The following is an 18,082-nucleotide window of genomic DNA, read 5'->3' on the forward strand; positions in this document are numbered from 1 at the left end:
CCTCCACACTACACTCCCAGACCTATTTTTTTTTTTAATATTTTATTTGGAAACAGGGTCTCACTAAGTAGCTGAGGCTGGCTTCGAGCCTGTGCGATCCTCCCGTCTCAGCCTCCCAAGCGCGGGGATGACAAGCGTGCGCACCCGGCAGGCTAGAGACATAAAAACAAATTTATGAGTCTGACTTAATCTTAGAACTGATGTAAAATAGTGGGCAAATGCTCTCTTGGGGATAAGTTTAGGAATTACTCTGTCTAGATACGTTTAGTAATTTTATCTCAAGGTGGCACACATTTACAATCCTAGTATTTGGGAGGCTGAGGCAGGAGGGTCTCGGGCTCTCAACCAGCCTCAGCAACTTAGTGAAGCCTTCTGCAATTTCATGTGACCCTGCTTCTAAATAAAAAAGTAAAACAGAATCTGGGCGTGGTGGCGCACGCTTATAATCCCGGTACTTGGGAGGCTGAGACAGGAGGATCCTGGTTCGCAGACAGACTCAGCTACTTAGTGCGGCCCTTTGCAACTCAGTGAGACCCTGTTTCAATAAAGAATAAAAAATAGGGCTGGGGTGTAGCTTGGAAGTAGAATACCCCTGGGTTCCATCTCCAGTACCGCAAAAATAAATAAATAAATGAATAAATGAATGAATAAATAAATAATAGGGCCAGGAGTGTTGCTTAGAAGTAGAATGCCCCTAAATTCTATCTCCAGTGCTACAAAACAAATTTGAAACTCAAACTATCAAAACTGCAGAGAGCTGAGCGTGGTGGTGCACACTTGTACACCCAGCATTTGGGAAGCTGAGACCAGAGGATTGCGGTTCGAGGACGGCCTCAGCTACTCAAGTGAGGTGCTCCATAATTTAGTGAGACCCTGTTTCAAAATAAAGAATAAAAAAATAGGGCAGGGGGTGGAGCTCGGAGGTCGAATGCCCCTGGGTTCCATCCCTAGGCCCACAAAAAAAAAAAAAAAAAAAAAAAAAAAAAAAACCTACAGAAAGTAGGAGACTTAAAACTGGAAATGTATATAGGAAACCCATAAGGAACATAACTCACTAACAAGAGTTTGTGAGAATTTTCCAAAGCTGTCCAGATTTAGCAAGGAGCTGTCCTGAAGGGGGAATAGCAGTGAAATAGCTGGGGAGGGCCGCTTTGAAATGGTGTGCTCTGCCGCTACCTAGTGGCAACAGTGATTCCTAAACTGGGACTCACAGACAGCATCTTGAGTCAGCACGGCTAAACTAAAGGTTTGATTAAAGACTTCTCCCCTTGAAGTCAGCACTAGTTCAGTAATAAATTTGTTGTGTGCTAAAAATGTCCTAAAACATGTGGACTTAGAATCTAAATGAGACAAAGCGCAGACACAAGGACAGAACACTTCATCCTATGACAAACCAAAGAAGCCTTGTCACCAGCTGCCTAAAAAGATTAGCAGTTCTGAGAAAACCCCATTTGGGGACTTTAAAGCCGTAAATGCTTTAACTTCTGAAATTAAAAATAAACAAGAACCTTAAATGTTCTTGGGCAGGAATGCAAAACTAGCATGAATTGGAGAGGTCATCAATCAAAAAGAAAGAAAAATGTCAAAATGACGTAACAGAGCTGGGCTTGGTGGCACAGGCCTGTAATCCCAGTATTTGGGAGGCTGAGAGGAAGGGCCATAGATTCAAGGACAGTTTCAGCAAGTAGTGAGACTCTCATCAACCTAGCGAGATGCTGTTTACAAGTAAAAATAAAATAGCACTGAGGGTGTAGCTCAGAGGTACAGTGTCCCCAATCCCCAGGCCCCCCCCACAAACACCAAAAATAAAATAAATAAATAAATAAAAACTCTAGAGCCAGGCACAGTGGCATGTGCCTGTAATCCCAGTACTTGGGTGGCTGAGACAAGAGGATCGCAGGTTCATAGCCAGCCTCAGCAACTTAATGAGACCCTCTGCAACTTTGTGAGACCCTATTGCAAAATAAAAAAATAAAATAGAGCTAGGGTGGAGCTCAGTGGTAAAACACCCCTGGATTTAATCCCCAAGTACCCCAAACACACACACATATCGGGAGCCAGCCGTGGCAGTGTATGCCTATAATCCCAGTATTTGGGAGGCTAAAACAGGAAGATTGCAGATTCAAGGACTGCCACAGCAAGTAACAAGACTCTCAGCAACCCAGTAAGACCCTGTTTCAAAAAATAAAAAATAAAAAAGGTTTGGGGGTGCAGCTTGGAGGTCAAAAGGTCCTGGATTCAACACCCAGGACCACAGAAAGGAGAGCGAGGTAACATACTGGGGACAATAGAACTGAGAATCATTAACCATGGAAGAAACCAGAAAAGAACCAGCCACCATAACAGGCATCAAGACACAGAAATCAAGTTATTTTACACATTACAAAAAAGATCCTTCACTTGGAATACGGTAGGCTAAGATGTAGCTCAGTGGTACAGTGTAAGGACCTGGGTTCCATTCCTTAGCAAAGAAGGAGAATCAGAAAAAAAGGAGGAAGAAGAGAAGAGGAGGAGGAGGAACAATAACAACAGAAAGAAAGAGAAAAAAATATGGCAAAAGTTAAGCTCATTATATTTAAGCAAATTATAGATTAGAGGATGTATAATAACAAAGGCATGGATAACCTGAAGAAGGCTCAGAGATGACGACGAGTAATGGGGAAAATTCACACAGCCTCTACTAGGAGACTTTTTCTTTGTTCCCACACCTAGTCCATGACAACACAGAGGTAACACTTACCAACTGCTCACTATGCCTCAGGTAGTAGACCCTTGTCTCAGTCAACATTCTTATTATTGCTCTCCAAAGTACCTGACTAGGCCGGGCGTGGGGGCGCACGCTCGTCATCCCAGCATCGGGAGGCTGAGACCGGAGGATCGTGGTCTGTGGACAGCCTCAGCTACTTAGTGAGGCCCTCTGCAACTCAGTGAGACCCGGTTTCAAAATAAAGACTAAAAAGTTGGGCTGGGGGTGTAGGTCAGAGGCAGAATATCCCTGGGTTCCACCCACAATACCCCCCCAAAAAAACAAAAAAAAAAACAAAAAAAAATAAACTTATGTTCTCCCCAGAAAAGGGTTCTAACTTTTTCTTTCCTTTTTCTACTTTTGCACTTCCAGCATTGTAAAAAGAGGGTTGGCCTGGAAGACCGATACCGAGTCAAATCTCAGCCCCCTCGCCAGGCGTGGTGGTGCACGCTTGTAATCCCCGCACTTGGGAGGCTGAGACAGGAGGACCACACAGGTTCGAAGCCAGCCGCAGCTACTTAGTGAGGCTCTCAGCAACTTAGTGAGACCCTGTTTCCAAATAAAATATAAAATGGGTCTGGGAGTACAGCCCGGAGGTAGAAAGCCTCTGGGTTCCACCCGCCATACCACAAAAAAAAAAAAAAAAAAAAACCAGCCCCCTCACTTAGCAGTTAAGCTACCCTGGGCATGCAGGACGGAGGCCTTGAGCAGAGCCCAGGAGAAGAATGAGCATCTCCCTGCCATGGACAGGTGAGGACAGTCCAGGCACAGGGCGCTGCCTCTACAGCGGTGCAAAAGGTGGAAATAGAGCCGGGCGTGGTGGCGCACGCTTGTAATCCCAGCATTCAGGAGGCTGAGACCTGGAGGATCGCGGTTCACGGACAGCCTCAGCTACTTAGTGAGGCCCTCTGCAACAGTGAGACCCGGTTTCAAAATAAAGAAGAAAAAATAGGGCAGGGGGTGTAGCTCGGAGGTCAAACGCCCCTGGGTTCTATCCCCAGACCTGCAAAAAAAAAAAAAAAAAAAAAGGTGGAAAGAATATGGAGCATTCAGGAAAGAGCAGCCTAGAGCGAGGGAAGGGAGGAACCCCAGGCTGTGAGAGGAAACGCTGCCTTGTAAGGCTTGTTCCACCTTGTGCCAGGTGCCATTCTACAGTCACGACTCAGTTTCTATTCTTTTTTTTTTTTGGCGATACTGGGGGTGGAACCTAAGGGCATTCTACCTCCAAGCTACACCCTCTGCCCTATTTTTTATTCTTTATTTTGAAACAGGGTCTCACTGAGTTGCAGAGGGCCTCACTGAATGGCTGAGGCTCCGGCGAACCATGATCCTCCTGTCTCAGCCTCCCGAATGCTGGGATCACAGGTGTTCTCCACCACGCCTGGTTTATGACTAGTTTCAGTCCCGGTAACAACACCCTGCAGGAGGAGTCATGGTGGTCCCCAGTTTACAGGTGAGGAAGAGGCCCGTGAAAGGCGAGGGACTTGGCTAAGGTTGCCTAGCTTACTGAGGCAGCACCGGGACGGAGCCCCCAAGGTAAGGATCATAACCCCCAGGCTGTGCTGCCACAGAACCCTGAGAAACAGGAAATGAGTTCAAGCCCACACTTGCCCAACTCACACGAAAGCTGCAGTATGAAGTTTAAATAGGCAACCACAGGCCTTATTGGTCGTCATCATGTTACAGTCCTAAGTCACACGGGGAGGGATATGTTCTAGAGAACGAGTCATCAGACACATTACTGTGCCAACGTGAGAGGCGTGTGCACACACAGACCTCGAGGCGCAGCCCTGCTACACACCTAGCCTATGCTAGTGCTCCTGTGTTACTGCACCGAATACCGCAGGCAACCGCGACGCCACGCTGCACCAGCCAGCACCTGCTGCGTCTGCATGCCCTTCGCCAGCTCCCATGGGCTCACTGATCACCCCTGCCTGTCCATGGCCCACACCCAGGCAGTGGGACCGGCCACCCACAGACACGTCAGCCCCATGGGATGACGATGATGATGATTTTTAGTACTGGAGATCGGACCCAGGAGTTTTCTACCTGAGCTACACTCCTGAGCCTTTTGTATTTTGAAACATGGTCTCACTAAGTTGCCAAGGCTGGCCTCAAACCTGCGATCAGTCCTCTCATCTCAGCCTGCCAAGTTAACCCGTGGGGTTTAAGTAATAACAAGGGAGATGACTGCTGAGAGCAGTGACCAGAAAGTCAGTTTCAAAATAAATTTTAGCCAGGCATGACGGCACACACCTGTATTTCCAGTACTTGGGAGCAACTTGGCAAGACCCTGTCCCCAAATTAAAAAATAAAATAGTCAGACATAGTGGCACACGCTTGTAATCCCAAATAAAATATAAAATAAGTCTGGGAGTGTAGCCCGGAGGTAGAAGGCCCCTGGGTTCCATCCCCAGTACCACAGAAAAAGAAAGAGCCGGGCGTGGTGGTGCACGCTTGTAATCCCAGCATTCGGGAGGCTGAGACCTGGAGGATCGCGGTTCGCGGACAGCCTCAGCTACTTAGTGAGGCCCTCTGCAACCCAGTGAGACCCGGTTTCAAAATAAAGAAGAAAAAATAGGGCAGGGGCTGTAGCTCGGAGGTCAAATGCCCCTGGGTTCCATCCCCAGATACGCAAAAAAAAAAAAAAAAAAGAAAGAAAGGGGTCTGGGGGTGTAGCTCAAAGGCAGAATGCCCCGAGGTTCCATCCCCAGTACCACACAAAAAAAAGAGGTAGGGGAGAAATGGAATTGCACGTCCTTTTTTTTTTTTTTGGATCATGCTGAGGATTGAACCCAGGGCCTCACACGTGCTAGGCAAGCACTCTACCACTGAGCCACATCCCAACTAGAGCTGCTGGTTTTCTCCTTTTGAAGGTTACTTCTGCTATGCACAACTTATGCCCACTTTCTGTGTAATGGAATGACCTGGAATACTGGCACTCGATCTGATCGTAACCTGCTCGGGTGCATGAAAACACTGAGAAGACTTTGTTTTGAACATAAGATGGTGTTAGAAGCCAGGCACAGTGGTGTACGCCTGCAATCCAGTACTTGGGAGGCTGAGACAGGAGGATCATGGGTTCAAGGCTGTCGCGCAATAACTCAGCAAGACTGTTTTAAAATAAAAAACGAATGAGAAGAGTTGAGGGGGTAGAGAGCTAGAGTGTCTGAGTTTATTAGTGTTACAAAACAAGGGGGCAGGGGAGGGAGCATCAGACTCTCCCTCAACTCAATTTAGAGACATTTTTTGTTTTGGCTCTTCTTGCTGATAGAGTGAATTATTAGAGTAAAATTCCAGCCTAGATAAGAAATAACATAACCGTTTAGCCTCCTGGCAAATTACATTCAGCGTCCACTTTCTCAAAATGACAAATATCAAATCTTTCAAGTGGAAAAATCTTCCGAAGCATCAGCCAATTGTGCAATGCAGTCAGTAGTGCAAGAGAGAGATTTGTCCCCCGTCTCTGCAGCAGAGTCTGAACTAATCACCAGAAAACATGACTCATGTGGTAACCACCGTGGCTCCTGAAATCGAGTCCTTCTCCAAAGGCCACCTACGTCTGACCTTGATGAAGCCAAGACTTCCACAAATTTCTCTCTCTCTCCCCTCCAAAATGCATCTGCCATTTCTCTGATTCAGACCTTGCCCAGTTAATGTACAACATAAAAAAGGGCAGAAGAATAAGATGAATCACTTCTCCAAGTTTTAGCACCATAAATCAAACTGCTATTGCTTTTAACAAAATATTCTAACATGGTTTACAAATGGGGGTTTCCACTAGAATTTGAAGGGGGGGGGGTGAAAGGACTTGACAGATCTAAGAGGGCGGTGCCCAAGGTGACCTGAGCCTTCTGCTTTAGGCCAATTACAGCCCCTTCTAATTCTTCCTTTCTGCCAGGTACTAAACTCCCACAAATCCTTAGTAAGAACAACTGTGCAGGGTCTGTACTATTAGACCCATTTTATTGATGTGGAAACTGAGATCCAAAAAGCTTAAGTATAATGTCCAAGGAAGAAATAGTGTAGCTGGAATTCAAGACAAGGTCTAGCTGAGTGCGGTGTACACTTCTAGCACCACTTGGCACTTGGGAGACTGAAACAGGAGTATTACAGGTGCAAGGTCAGTTTCAGCAGCTTAGGAGAGACTTCAGCAGAGTAGGAAGGGGTATTAATAGAGACAGACTGTAGCTAAGTGATCCCTACAGCTGGGCAAGTGGGCGAGGGAGGCATGAGAGTAATACCTGAGGCTGAGACCAGAGGATCACAGTTCGTGGACAGCCTCAGCTACTGAGTGAGTGAGGCCTTCCGCAACCTAGTGAGACCCCGTTTCAAAATAAAGAATAAAAGGTAGGGCAGGAGTTGTAGCTTGGAGGTCGAATGGCTCTGGGTTCCATTCCCAGACTTGCAAAAAAAAAAAAAAAAAAAAAAAGGCGACCTTAAGCCGGGCACGGTGGTGCAAGCCTGTAGTCTCAGAATGTGGTAGGCTGAGAAAGGAGGATCACAGATTCTAAGCCAGCCTTCGCTACTTATTAGCAAAGCTCTGAGCAACTTCCTGAGACCTGTTTCAAAATAAAAAAAATAATATAGGCCTGGAGATGTAACTCAGAGGTAGAATGTCCCTAGGTTCAATCCCAATATTAAAAAAAAGAGAGACTAAGTCTATCTTATTTCAAAGCCCATGCATAGGACATATCCAACCTGCCACCTATGCTTGAGCAGAGAACTAATATTTTTATACATTCATTCATTCCTTTATTGAAGTACAAGATCAAGCCCAGGGCCATGCACATGATAGGCCAGCCCTCTACTACAGTCCTATTTATTTTTTTTTTATTTTGAGACAGAGCCTAAGTTGTCCAGGCTGGCCTTAAACTTGGGATCCTCCTGCCTCAGCCTCCTGAGCAGCTGAGATTGCAGGGTATGCGTTACTGTACCCAGCAATTTATAATATAGGATACTGGGGGATTGAACCCAGTGACATTCTACCTCTGAGCTACTCCTAGCCTTTTTTTTCCTCCCTTGATTCTGTGGATGGAACCCAGGGGCCTTCTACTTCCAGGCTACACCCTCCGCCCTATTTTTCATTCTTTATTTTGAAACAGGGTCTCACTGAGTTGCAAGAACCTCACTAAGTAGCTGAGGGTGTCCACGAACTGCGATCCTCCTGTCTCAGCCTCCCAAATGCTGGGATGACAAGTGTGCGCCACCATGCCCGGCTTTTATTTTGTTTAATTCTGAAACAGGTCTCACTAAGTTGCTCAAAGCCTTGCTAATATGTAGTAGCTAAGGCTGACCTCGAACCTGTGATCCTCCTTTCTCAGCCTACCACATTCTGGGATTACAGGCATGCACCATCATGCCCGGTTTAAGGTTGCTTTTTTTGTGTGTGTGTGGTACTGGGAATGGAACCCTTCTACCTACGGGCTACACTCCGGGCTACACTCCCAGACCTATTTTATATTTTATTTGGAAACGGTCTCTTAAGCCAGGGCGGCTGGCTTCCAACCTGTGCGATCCTCGGCTGTCTCCGCCTCCCAAGCGCGGGGATAACAAGTGTGCGCCACCACATCCGGCTTAAGGTTGCTTTTTAAGAACAATTGTATTGAGATATGATTCACATACCTTAAGATTCACCAACTAAATTGTAGGGATTTTTAGCAGAGTCGCAGAGTTGGGCAATCATCACCACAGTCAAAGTGAGAACCTATCGTCACAGAGAAACCTCGCCTCAGGTGTTGCTCCCACGCCTCCCTCGCCCACTTGCCCAGCTGTAGGGGACTTAGCTACAGTCTGTCTCGACAAATCCCCCTCCCTTCCCTAGGCCTACTTATGACAGTATGTGTTCTTGTAGCCCATTTTCAAGGACTGTCCATATTGGAGCATGTACTGATACCTACTCCACTACCATGCTCCTGTACTGACTCACCACATTTTGGGGAGCCCTTCATCAGCTGATGGACATCTGAGCTCCTTCCTCGTTTTTAACTATGATGAATAACACTGCTAGAAACACACAAGTTTCTTTGTAGACGTATTTTCATTTCTCCTAGGCAGATATCCATGAATAGATTACTAGGTTGAATGGTTAACTCAATGCTTAATTGAGCAATTGCCAGAGCCATTTTTTTGTTTTGTTTTTTGGGGGTACTGGGAATTAATTGAACCCAGGGGCACTCTACCTCCTAGCTGCACTCCCAGCCCTTTTTTGTTTGTTTGTTTGGTTTTTTTTTGTTTTTTGTTTTCTTTTGGTGGTACTGGGGGTGGAACCAAGAGGCTTTCTACCTCCGGGCTATACTCCCAGACCCATTTTATATTTTATTTGGAAACAGGGTCTCACTAAGTTGCTGAGAGCCTCACTAAGTAGCTGAGGCTGGCTTCGAATCTGTGTGATCCTCCTGTCTCAGCCTCCCAAGTGCAACAAGCGTGCGCCACCACACCCGGCTATTTTGGGGGGTTTTTTGTTTTGTTTTTTTGTTTTATGGGTTTTTTTTTTTTTTTATGGTACTGGGGTTCCTGGAAGCCCTTCTACCTCCGGGCTACACTCCCAGACCTATTTTTACATTTTTTATTTGGAAACAGGGTCTCCTAAACCCGGCTTCTTTTTTGTTTTTTGAAACAGGATTTCACTGCATTGCTGAGGCTGGTCTTGAACCTGCAATCCTCCTATCTCAGCCTCCCAAGTACTGGGATTACTGACATCCACCACCATGCCAGCCCTCCAACCCTTTATTTATTTGGTTTTCTTTTTGTGCCACCACACTGGGCTGAGACTGTTTTTAAACTGATTGCTTCTTCACATTCTGCCCAATACTATATGACTTGTGAGGGGGGGGCTGGGGGTGGAACCCAGGGACATTCGACCTCCAAGCTACATCCCCAACCCTGTATTTTATTCTTTATTTAAAAACAGGGTCGCCGGGCGTGGTGGCACACGCTTGTAATCCCCGCGCTTGGGAGGCGGAGACAGGAGGATCGCGCAGGTTCGAGGCCAGCCGCGCTGGCGTAAGAGACCCTGTTTCAAAAATATAAAATAGGTCTGGGAGTGTAGCCCGGAGGTAGAAGGGCTTCCAGGAACCCCAGTACCACCAAAAAAAAACAGGGTCTAAGTTGTGGAGGGCCTCACTAAGTAGCTGAGGCTGGCCAAGAACCTGCAATCCTCCTGTCTCAGACTCCCAAGTACTGAGATTACAAGCATGTGCCTCCACACCCAGTTTACTCTATGACTCTTTTGATTCCAGGCATTCTAGAGGTCGGCTTTGCGGTAAAGTTCTAATTGTGGTTTTTGTTTGTTTGTTTGTTTGTTTTGTTTTCTGTTTGGGGGGTTGTTGTTTTGTTTTTTGGTTTTGGTGGTACTGGGGTTCCTGAAACCCTTTTACCTCCGGGCTACACTCCCAGACCTATTTTATATTTTTATTTGGAAACAGGGTCTCAAGCCAAAGCAGCTGGCTTCTGCAAGATCCTCCAGTCTCAGCCTCCCAAGCACCTCCCAAGCGCAGGGATTACAAGGGTGTTCCACCACGCCCGGCTCTCATTGTGTTTTTGATTTGCATTTTCCTACACATTAAGCATCTTTTCATGTATTTTACTGGCTGTATATTTTCCTTGAAGAAATATCTATTTTGATCCCTTGCCCATTGTGTGTGTGTGTGTGTGTGTGTGTTTTACTGGGGATGGAAGCCATGGGCATTCTACCTTTGAGCTACACCATCAGCCCGATTTTATTCTTTTATTTTCTAAACAGAGTCTCACTAAGTTAGAGTCTAAGTTGCTGAGGCTGGCCTCGAACTGCAACCCTCCTGTCTCGGTCTCCTAAGTACTGGGATACACCACCAATACCCAGCCCCTTGCCTTTTTTCTTTTCCTTTTTTTTTTGTGCAGTACTGGGGGTGGAACCCAGGGCACTATATCTCCGAGCTACACCACCAACCCTATTTTTTTAGCCACTTTTATTTTTGAAACAGGCTCTCACTGCATTGGGTAGGGCCAAAGTAGTTGAAGCTGTCCTTGAACCAAGATCCTCCAGTCTCCTCCTCCTGAAGGCTGGGATTATAGGCGTGAGTCACCACACCCGACCTCCTTGGCTATTTTTTAACTGAGTAATTTCCTTTTTTGTTATCAAGCTGTAAGAATTCCTGAGTGGGTGTCTATGCACATGTGGTTCTAGGAACTGAACCCACGGCCTCTTACTTGCTTATAAATTCTTTATGTTTTAGAGAAAACATGATTTGCTATTTTTTTCTTATTTAATGGCACCCATTGAACCACAGAAGTTTGTAACTTTTATTATTTGTTTTTTTTTTCTCATGCTTTTTATTTGATATTCAAGAAACCTATGCCAAATCTAAGGACATAAAGATCTAGCACTATTTGTTGTTGTTGTTTGTTGTTTTTTGGGGTTTTTTTTGTACTGGGATTGAACACAGGTGCATTCTAACTCTGAGCTACACCCCCAGCCCAATTATACTTTTTATTTTGAAACAGGGTCTTACTAATTTGCTGAGGCTGGCCACAAACTTAGGATCCTCCTGTTTCAGTCTCCCCAGTACTAAGATTACAGGCATATGCCACCATACCCAGCTAGCCCTGTTTTCGTGTGTGTGTGTGTGTGTGTGTGTGTGTGTGTGTGTGACTGAGGGTGGAACCCAGGGACTTTTCTACCTCCGGGCTATACTCCTAGACCTATTTTATACTTTACTTGGGAACAGTGTCTCACTAAGTGGCTGAGAGCCTCACTAAGTAGCTGAGGCTGGCTTCAAACCTGCGCGATCCTCCTGTCTCAGACTCCCAAGCGCTGGCATTACAAGCGTGCGCTGCCACGCCTGGTTTGTTTGTATAGGTTTACAAGGAAAAAATTTCATTGTGTGTATGTGCGTACACACACACACACACACACACACACGCTAAAATGCTGCTAAGGATTAAACCTGGGGGTTTACCTCTAAGCTATATCCCTTGCTCTTTTTTTTTTTGGGGGGTTGTTATTGGGAATTTAACCTAGGGGCATTAATCTCTGAGCTATAGCCCCAGCCCTACTTTTTATTCTTTTTTCTTTCTTTCTTTTTTTTTTTTTTTGCGGGTCTGGGCATAGAACCCAGGGGCATTCGGCCTCTGAGCTACACCCCCTGCCCTATTTTTTATTCTTTATTTTGAAACAGGGTCTAAGTTACGGAGCACCTCACTATGTAGCTGAGTCTGTCTGTGAACCGCGATCCTCTGGTCTCAGCCTCCCAAATGCTGGGATTACAAGCGCGCCCACCACGCCCATCAACTCCCAGCCCTTTTTAATTTGAAACAGGATCTTGCTAAATTGCTTCCAGTCTCCCTAAATTGCTAGGTCTTCAGCTTTCCAATTGGGATTACAGGTGTGTACCACCATGCCTCGCCATACATATAGTAGGAATTGAATTTAGGGACATTCTACCTCAGAACAACACCCGGTTCCTATTTTATTTTTTGCTTTGAAACAAGGTTTCGCGAGGTTACTAAGTCTTGCTATGTTGCTGACGCTGTCCTCAAACCTGCATTCCTTCTGACTCAGAATCCCAAGAACTTGGATTACAAGCATGTGCCACCATGCCCAGCCAGCTGTTTCTGAAACCAGTTTACAAGGAAGGAAAATATTAATTTTTATTATCTTTTATATTTGCATGATTGCCTTTACCAATGCCGTTTTCCTATGGACCTAACTAAAGTCACTTCCTTCAACCTAAAGAATTTTTTTTCATTTTTTCTGTGTTACTGGGGACTGAACCCAAGGGTATTCTACCTCTGAGCTACATCCTCAGCCTTATTTTTTTAGTTTGAAACAGGGTCTCACCAAGTTACGGAGGGCCTCCTGTTACTGAGGCTGGACCCGACCCTACAATCCTGTCTCAGCCTCCCAAGTAGTGGGACTATAAGCATGCACCACCATGCCCAGCTGGCCCATCTGTTTGGTTTCCTGATAACTTCTTGCAAAATGGAAGACATAGTCTAAGCTATAACTTCATTTTATCTGCAAATCTCCTCCCAATTACCTCATTAAAGTTTGCCCATATTCTCAAGTGTCCTTAGGCATGAACTTCTCCCCACTGCCTAGTATATTAAGTGACTCCCTTTGAGGAAAGATTAGAAACAATCTAGCTTTTTGTTTGGTTGGCTGGTTTTTGGTTTGGGTGCTAGAGATTGAACTCAGGTCTCCTGCAGGCTCTCACTTAATTACACCCGCAACCAGGAGCTGTCAGTTTTTATTTTTATTTATTTTTTATTTTTTGTGGTACTGGAAACTGAACCCAGAGTCATTCTACCTCTAAACTATACCCCTAGCCAGGCGTGGTGGCACACACTTGTAATCCCAGCGCTTGGGAGGCTGACAGGAGGATGGCACAGGTTTGAAGCCAACCTCAGCTACTTAGTGAGGCTCTCAGTAACTTTAGTGAGACCCTGTTTCCAAATAAATTATAAAATAGGCCCAGGGGGTGTAGCCCGGAGGTAGAATACCTCTGGGTTCCATCCCCAGTACTGCAAAAATAAGTAAATAAAATAAGCTATACCCCAGCCCTTTTTAGTGGGGTTGCTGTTGTTGTTGTTGTTGTTTTGGTACTAGGGATTGAACCCAGGGGTATTCTACTTCGAAGATACACTCCCAGCCCAATTTTATTTTACATTTTGAAACAGGGTCCCACTAACTTTCTGAGACTGGTCTCAAACCTGTAATCCTCTTGTCTCAGCCTACTAGGATTACAGCCATGTACCACTGTGCACAACTTATTTGTTTTGAAATAAGATCACTAGATTGCTGCAATCCTCCTTTCTTAACCTTCAGCTGTTAGTTTTATGGATTCTCTCCTCCATCAACATCCCTGAGCCAGGACTCTGGAGATGGGGAAACGGACTATAGCAAACTCGCGGGCACGGGCGCGCGCGCGCACACATGCGCGCGCGCGCTCTCTCTCTCTCTCTCTCTCTCTCGGTGGTACTGGGGGTGGAACCCAGAGGTTTTCTACCTCCAGGCTATACTCTCAGACCAATTTTATATTTTATTTGGAAATAGGGTCTCACTACGTTGCTGAGAGCCTCACTAAGTAGCTGAGGCTGGCTTCGAACCTGCACGATCCTCCTTTCTCAGCCTCCCAAGCGCGGGGATTACAAGTGTGCACCACCACGCCCGGCCAGGCTTGTCTGGAGTGATGCTCCCGCTCTAGGACTGAGCATTTCATTGGAGGGGCAGATGGACACATTAACCAGAGGATTCAGTTTGCCGTTTCTGCTATGGAACCAGCAGTTCACAATCCGGGGCTGAGGCAAAAGTGGGTGGAGCCTAAATATTCTCAGTATGCCATGTCCTGTTCATAAGAGACTGGGTGGAAGAAGGATGCCCCATCTCTCAGGTGTAGCATCCAGGACTCAGTCAGCCTCAGCAACAGGTAGCTCTGAGCAGGATGAGAAACCCAAATCCTGCCCCTTTAGAGAACAAAGCACCCTGGCTGGAAGCTGAGGGGAGAGGCTCTGCACTGCGCCAGCAGGTGAAGTGGACTCTCCACTAAGCTGGGACTGGGGAGGGAGGGAGCAGCTTTGCTTCAAATATCACTTCCTCTCACTTTTCTTATCAAATTTTTACAGGTTTCCATGAATAGATGTTTCTTCATTTACTGTTTGCCCTTAGAACCATTTGAAGGGGTTAAATAGTTGCTATTGTTGTTATGAATAATTTTCACCAGTTTTGTAGGGAAATGGGTCAGTGGACTCCTCATGCCATTCCGCTGGAATTCAATCCTGTCTAAGGCTGCTTTTGTGTAGAACAGCAGAGGCAAAGAGTGGAGTAGTTCCAATAGAGATCCCATGGCCTGTAACACTGAGAAGATTGACTATGTGGCCCCGTACAGAAAAAGTCTGCCAGCCAGACACGGAGGGGCATGCCTATAATCCTAGTACTTGAAAGGCTGAGACAGGAGGATTACAGGTTGGATCCCAGCGTCAGCTGAGGGAAACTGATCAACCTAGCAAGAGGTTTCAAAATAAAAATAAAATAGGTCTAGGGGTATAGCTCAGAGGTAAAGGCCCTGGGTTCAACCCCCCAGTACCAAAGAAAAAAGAAAAAGTCTTCTAATCCCTGACTCAAGTCACTGCTGCCAGTGCTTCTGGTCCATAAATCACACTGAGTAGCAAGGACTTAAAATTATTTGAGAATCCAGGCATGGTGGCACAAGTTTGTAATCCCAGTACTTGGGAGGCTGAGACAGGAGGATCACAGGTTCACAGCCAGCCTCGGCTACTTAGTTCCTCTGCAACTTAGTGAGACCCTGTTTCCAAAAAAAAATTTGCCAAGATCCTCCTATCTCAGCCTCCCGATTGCTGGGATTACAAGCGTGTGCCACCACGCCCAGCTCCTGTTTCAAAATTAAGAATAAAAAATGGAACAGGGGTTGTAGCTCAGAGGTAGAATGCCCCTGGGTTCAATCCCCAGTTCCAGAAAAAAGAAATATAGTAGAAGTAGTGCTGTACTGGCTAACAGAATAGTCCAAAATTCTAAATCTTTACAGTGCTCTGTAAATATAGCGATAAAACCAAAGTGGTTTTTCTATGTGCTCAATAATCAATACAGAAGACTTCTGTGACTTTTCTTTTTTGTTGACACGGTACTGGAGATGGAACCCAAGGGCGTTCTACCTCCAAGCTATACTCTCAGCCCAATTTTTTATTTTGAAACAGGGTCTCACTGAGTTGCAAAGGGCCTCACTATGTAGCTGAGGCTGAGTGTGGTGGTACACGATTGTAATTCCAGCATTCGGGAGGCTGAAGCTGGAAGATCGAGGTTTGTGGACAGCCTCAGCTATAAATCAGGGTTCCCACAACCCCTCTTTGGGTTTAGTTAATTTGCTACAGCACTTCACAAGACTCAGGGAAACACTTATATTTACCTAATTATTATGAGGATATTACAAGGGCCACAGATGAAAAGAAGCAGAGGTCAAGGTATGCAGGAAAGGATACAGGATTTCAACGGCTGTTCTCAGGAACCCCCACGGGTTCAGCTGTCAGTCTCCAAACTCTGGACATTCAGGGTTTTACGGAGGTTTTATTAAAAAGGCACACTTGACCAAATCGCTGGCCACAGGTGATCCTAACCTTCAGCCCACCCCTATCCTCTACATTAAGGGGTTAACTGAGAAGTCCCAAACTTCTAGGTCTGCCCGGGGTTATTCTTTTTTTTTTTTTGGTAGTACTGGGGGTGGCACCCAAGGGCTTTCTACCTCCGGGCTATACTCCCAAACCTATTTTATACTTTATTTGGAAACAGGGTCTCACTAAGTTGCGGAGAGCCTAAGTAGCTGAGGCTGGCTTCGAACCCGTGCAATCCTCCTGTCTCAGTCTCCCAAATGCTGGGATTACAAGCCTGCACCACCACGCCCAGCGATTTGCCGGGGGTCATTCTACTGACCAGCCTCAAACCTGAAAGTACCTAGAGCCCGCCAGCACCAGTCATCTCATTAGCATACAAAAAGGCACTTATCACTTTGGAGATTCCAAGGATTTTAGGAGTTGTGTACCTGGAAAGCTGACCAAAACCTTATCACCATGCCACAGGTACCTGCTTCACTGGGTTGTGGCTAGGGTTAAATGGGTGGATGCCTGGCACTTAGAAAGTATTCAAAATAGTGAGGCGGGCGTGATGGCCATGCTTGTAATCCCAGCATTTGGGAGGATGAGACAGGAGGATCACCATTTGCGGACAGCCTCAGCTACTCAGTGAGACCTTCAGCTACTCTTGTGAGACCCTGTTTCCAAATAAAGAATAAAAAATAGGGCTGGGGGTATAGCTCGGAGGTAGAATGTCCCTGGATTTCATCCCCAGTACCGCAAAAAAAAAAAAAAAAAAAAAAAAAAAAAGTATTCAAAATAGCTGGGTGTGGTGGCACACACCTCTAATTCCAGTACTTGGGAGGCTGAAACTGGAGGATCACAGGTTAGCAGGTAGTGAGGCACTGGAAACTTAGTGAGACCATGTTTCAAAATAAAGAATAAAAAATAGGTCTGTGGTGTAGCTCAGAGGTAGAATGCCCCTGGGTGGTTCAATCTCCAGTTCCACAAAAATAAACAAATAAATAAAACAAGCAAACACGCAGGGCTGGGGGTGTGGCTCGGAGGTAGAATGACCCTAGCTAGGTTCAATCCCCAGTAACACAGGCAAACGAAAAGTATTCAACAAACGATAGCTGTTATCATCATGCTAGATAGTATGAAAATAGGTATTAGGTACCATCTCTTTCCTCAAAGAGCTCCCCCCCCCCAGAAACTTCAGGTTTGCAAAGAGCAATAAGCATAGACTTTCTGATAACTTTTTAGTATCTTGGGCACATAAAGGCATTATCTAATAAAAATAAACCAAAAAGCTCCCTCCAGTTGAAGCTTAAACTTGACGCTATCAACCAGAACTCGCTCCCAGGAATGTCTCCAAGCTCTCCCAATAACAATGAATGAAAACATCCAGGAAGCGCTGGGGCTGAGCCCCACGTGAGGACGCACCACTCGCTTCAACCTGTGGCTCCGGCCTGGACGGCTCCTTCCGGTCCTGACCCTCTCCACCCCTGCCCCGGGGATGATAGAACCGGGCCCCGCCGCTCCCCCTCGACTGTCACCGGGGCCGAGGCTCCCCGAGGGGCCGGTTACCTCGCAGTTGAACTCCATCTCGGCGTCCATGGTGACGATCCGCACCGTGAACGTCTTGGGCTGCTTCCTCTTGAGCGAGCTGAAGCTCATGCGGGAAGCGATGGCCCCGGCCATGGCGGGGCTCCGGCCGGGGACCCCTCGCCCGAGGCCTGCGCTCCGGACCCGTTAGCCCCCCTGGAGGCGCGGCACAGGCCTCGGGGCCACCATGGTGGTCGGCGGGCCGGCCCGGGAGCTGTCGGGGCGGTGTGAGTCCCCAGCGGCCAGCATGGGCCGCGAGGACCCTGGCCCCAGGGCGGAAAGGGGAGCCGGGGGCAGGCCCTGACGGCGGCGGGGAGGGGGCGCTAGCCGGCGCCGGCACCGCGGGGCTCCGACCGGGGACGCCGGGGGCCAGGAGCCCTGGACGGCAGCCGCGCGGACCCGGCGCGCCTCTCTGCGCCGGACGGGAGCGGCGGGGCCGCGCGGGAGCCGTGCGCGCGCGCGCGCGTGCCTGTCAGTGGTCCACGACCCGCGCGCGCGCCCGCGGGGAGCGCCCCCGCCGGCTTCCCAGAAAGCTACCCACGTCGCAATCTAACCCGTCAGCTGTTGCCCGGGAACCGTGATTGGCTGGAAATTCCGAGGGAGGCGGTACTTTGTCTTTACCCGCCTCCCTCAGGAAGACTCCACCAATGGGAAGTTCCGCGCTCG

General features: G+C 47.2%; 1 protein-coding gene across 11 annotated transcripts in view; it reads right to left on the minus strand.

The window, feature by feature from the left end:
• NF2 (NF2, moesin-ezrin-radixin like (MERLIN) tumor suppressor) overlaps window positions 1–17,512 on the minus strand; it is a gene marked incomplete at both ends in the record, with an annotated part of 103,852 nt that extends 86,340 nt beyond the window's left edge. For all 11 annotated transcript variants that reach the window (XM_080717317.1, XM_080717313.1, XM_080717316.1 and 8 more), the window contains one exon: window positions 17,399–17,512. In XM_080717317.1, coding sequence (XP_080573443.1) covers window positions 17,399–17,512 — 114 coding nt within the window. The remainder of the gene's footprint in view (window positions 1–17,398) is intronic.
• Window positions 17,513–18,082: the final 570 nt, after the last annotated feature.

Source organism: Muscardinus avellanarius, assembly GCF_963383645.1.
Source record: "Muscardinus avellanarius genome assembly, chromosome: 21".
NCBI classification, from domain to species: Eukaryota; Metazoa; Chordata; class Mammalia; order Rodentia; family Gliridae; genus Muscardinus; species Muscardinus avellanarius.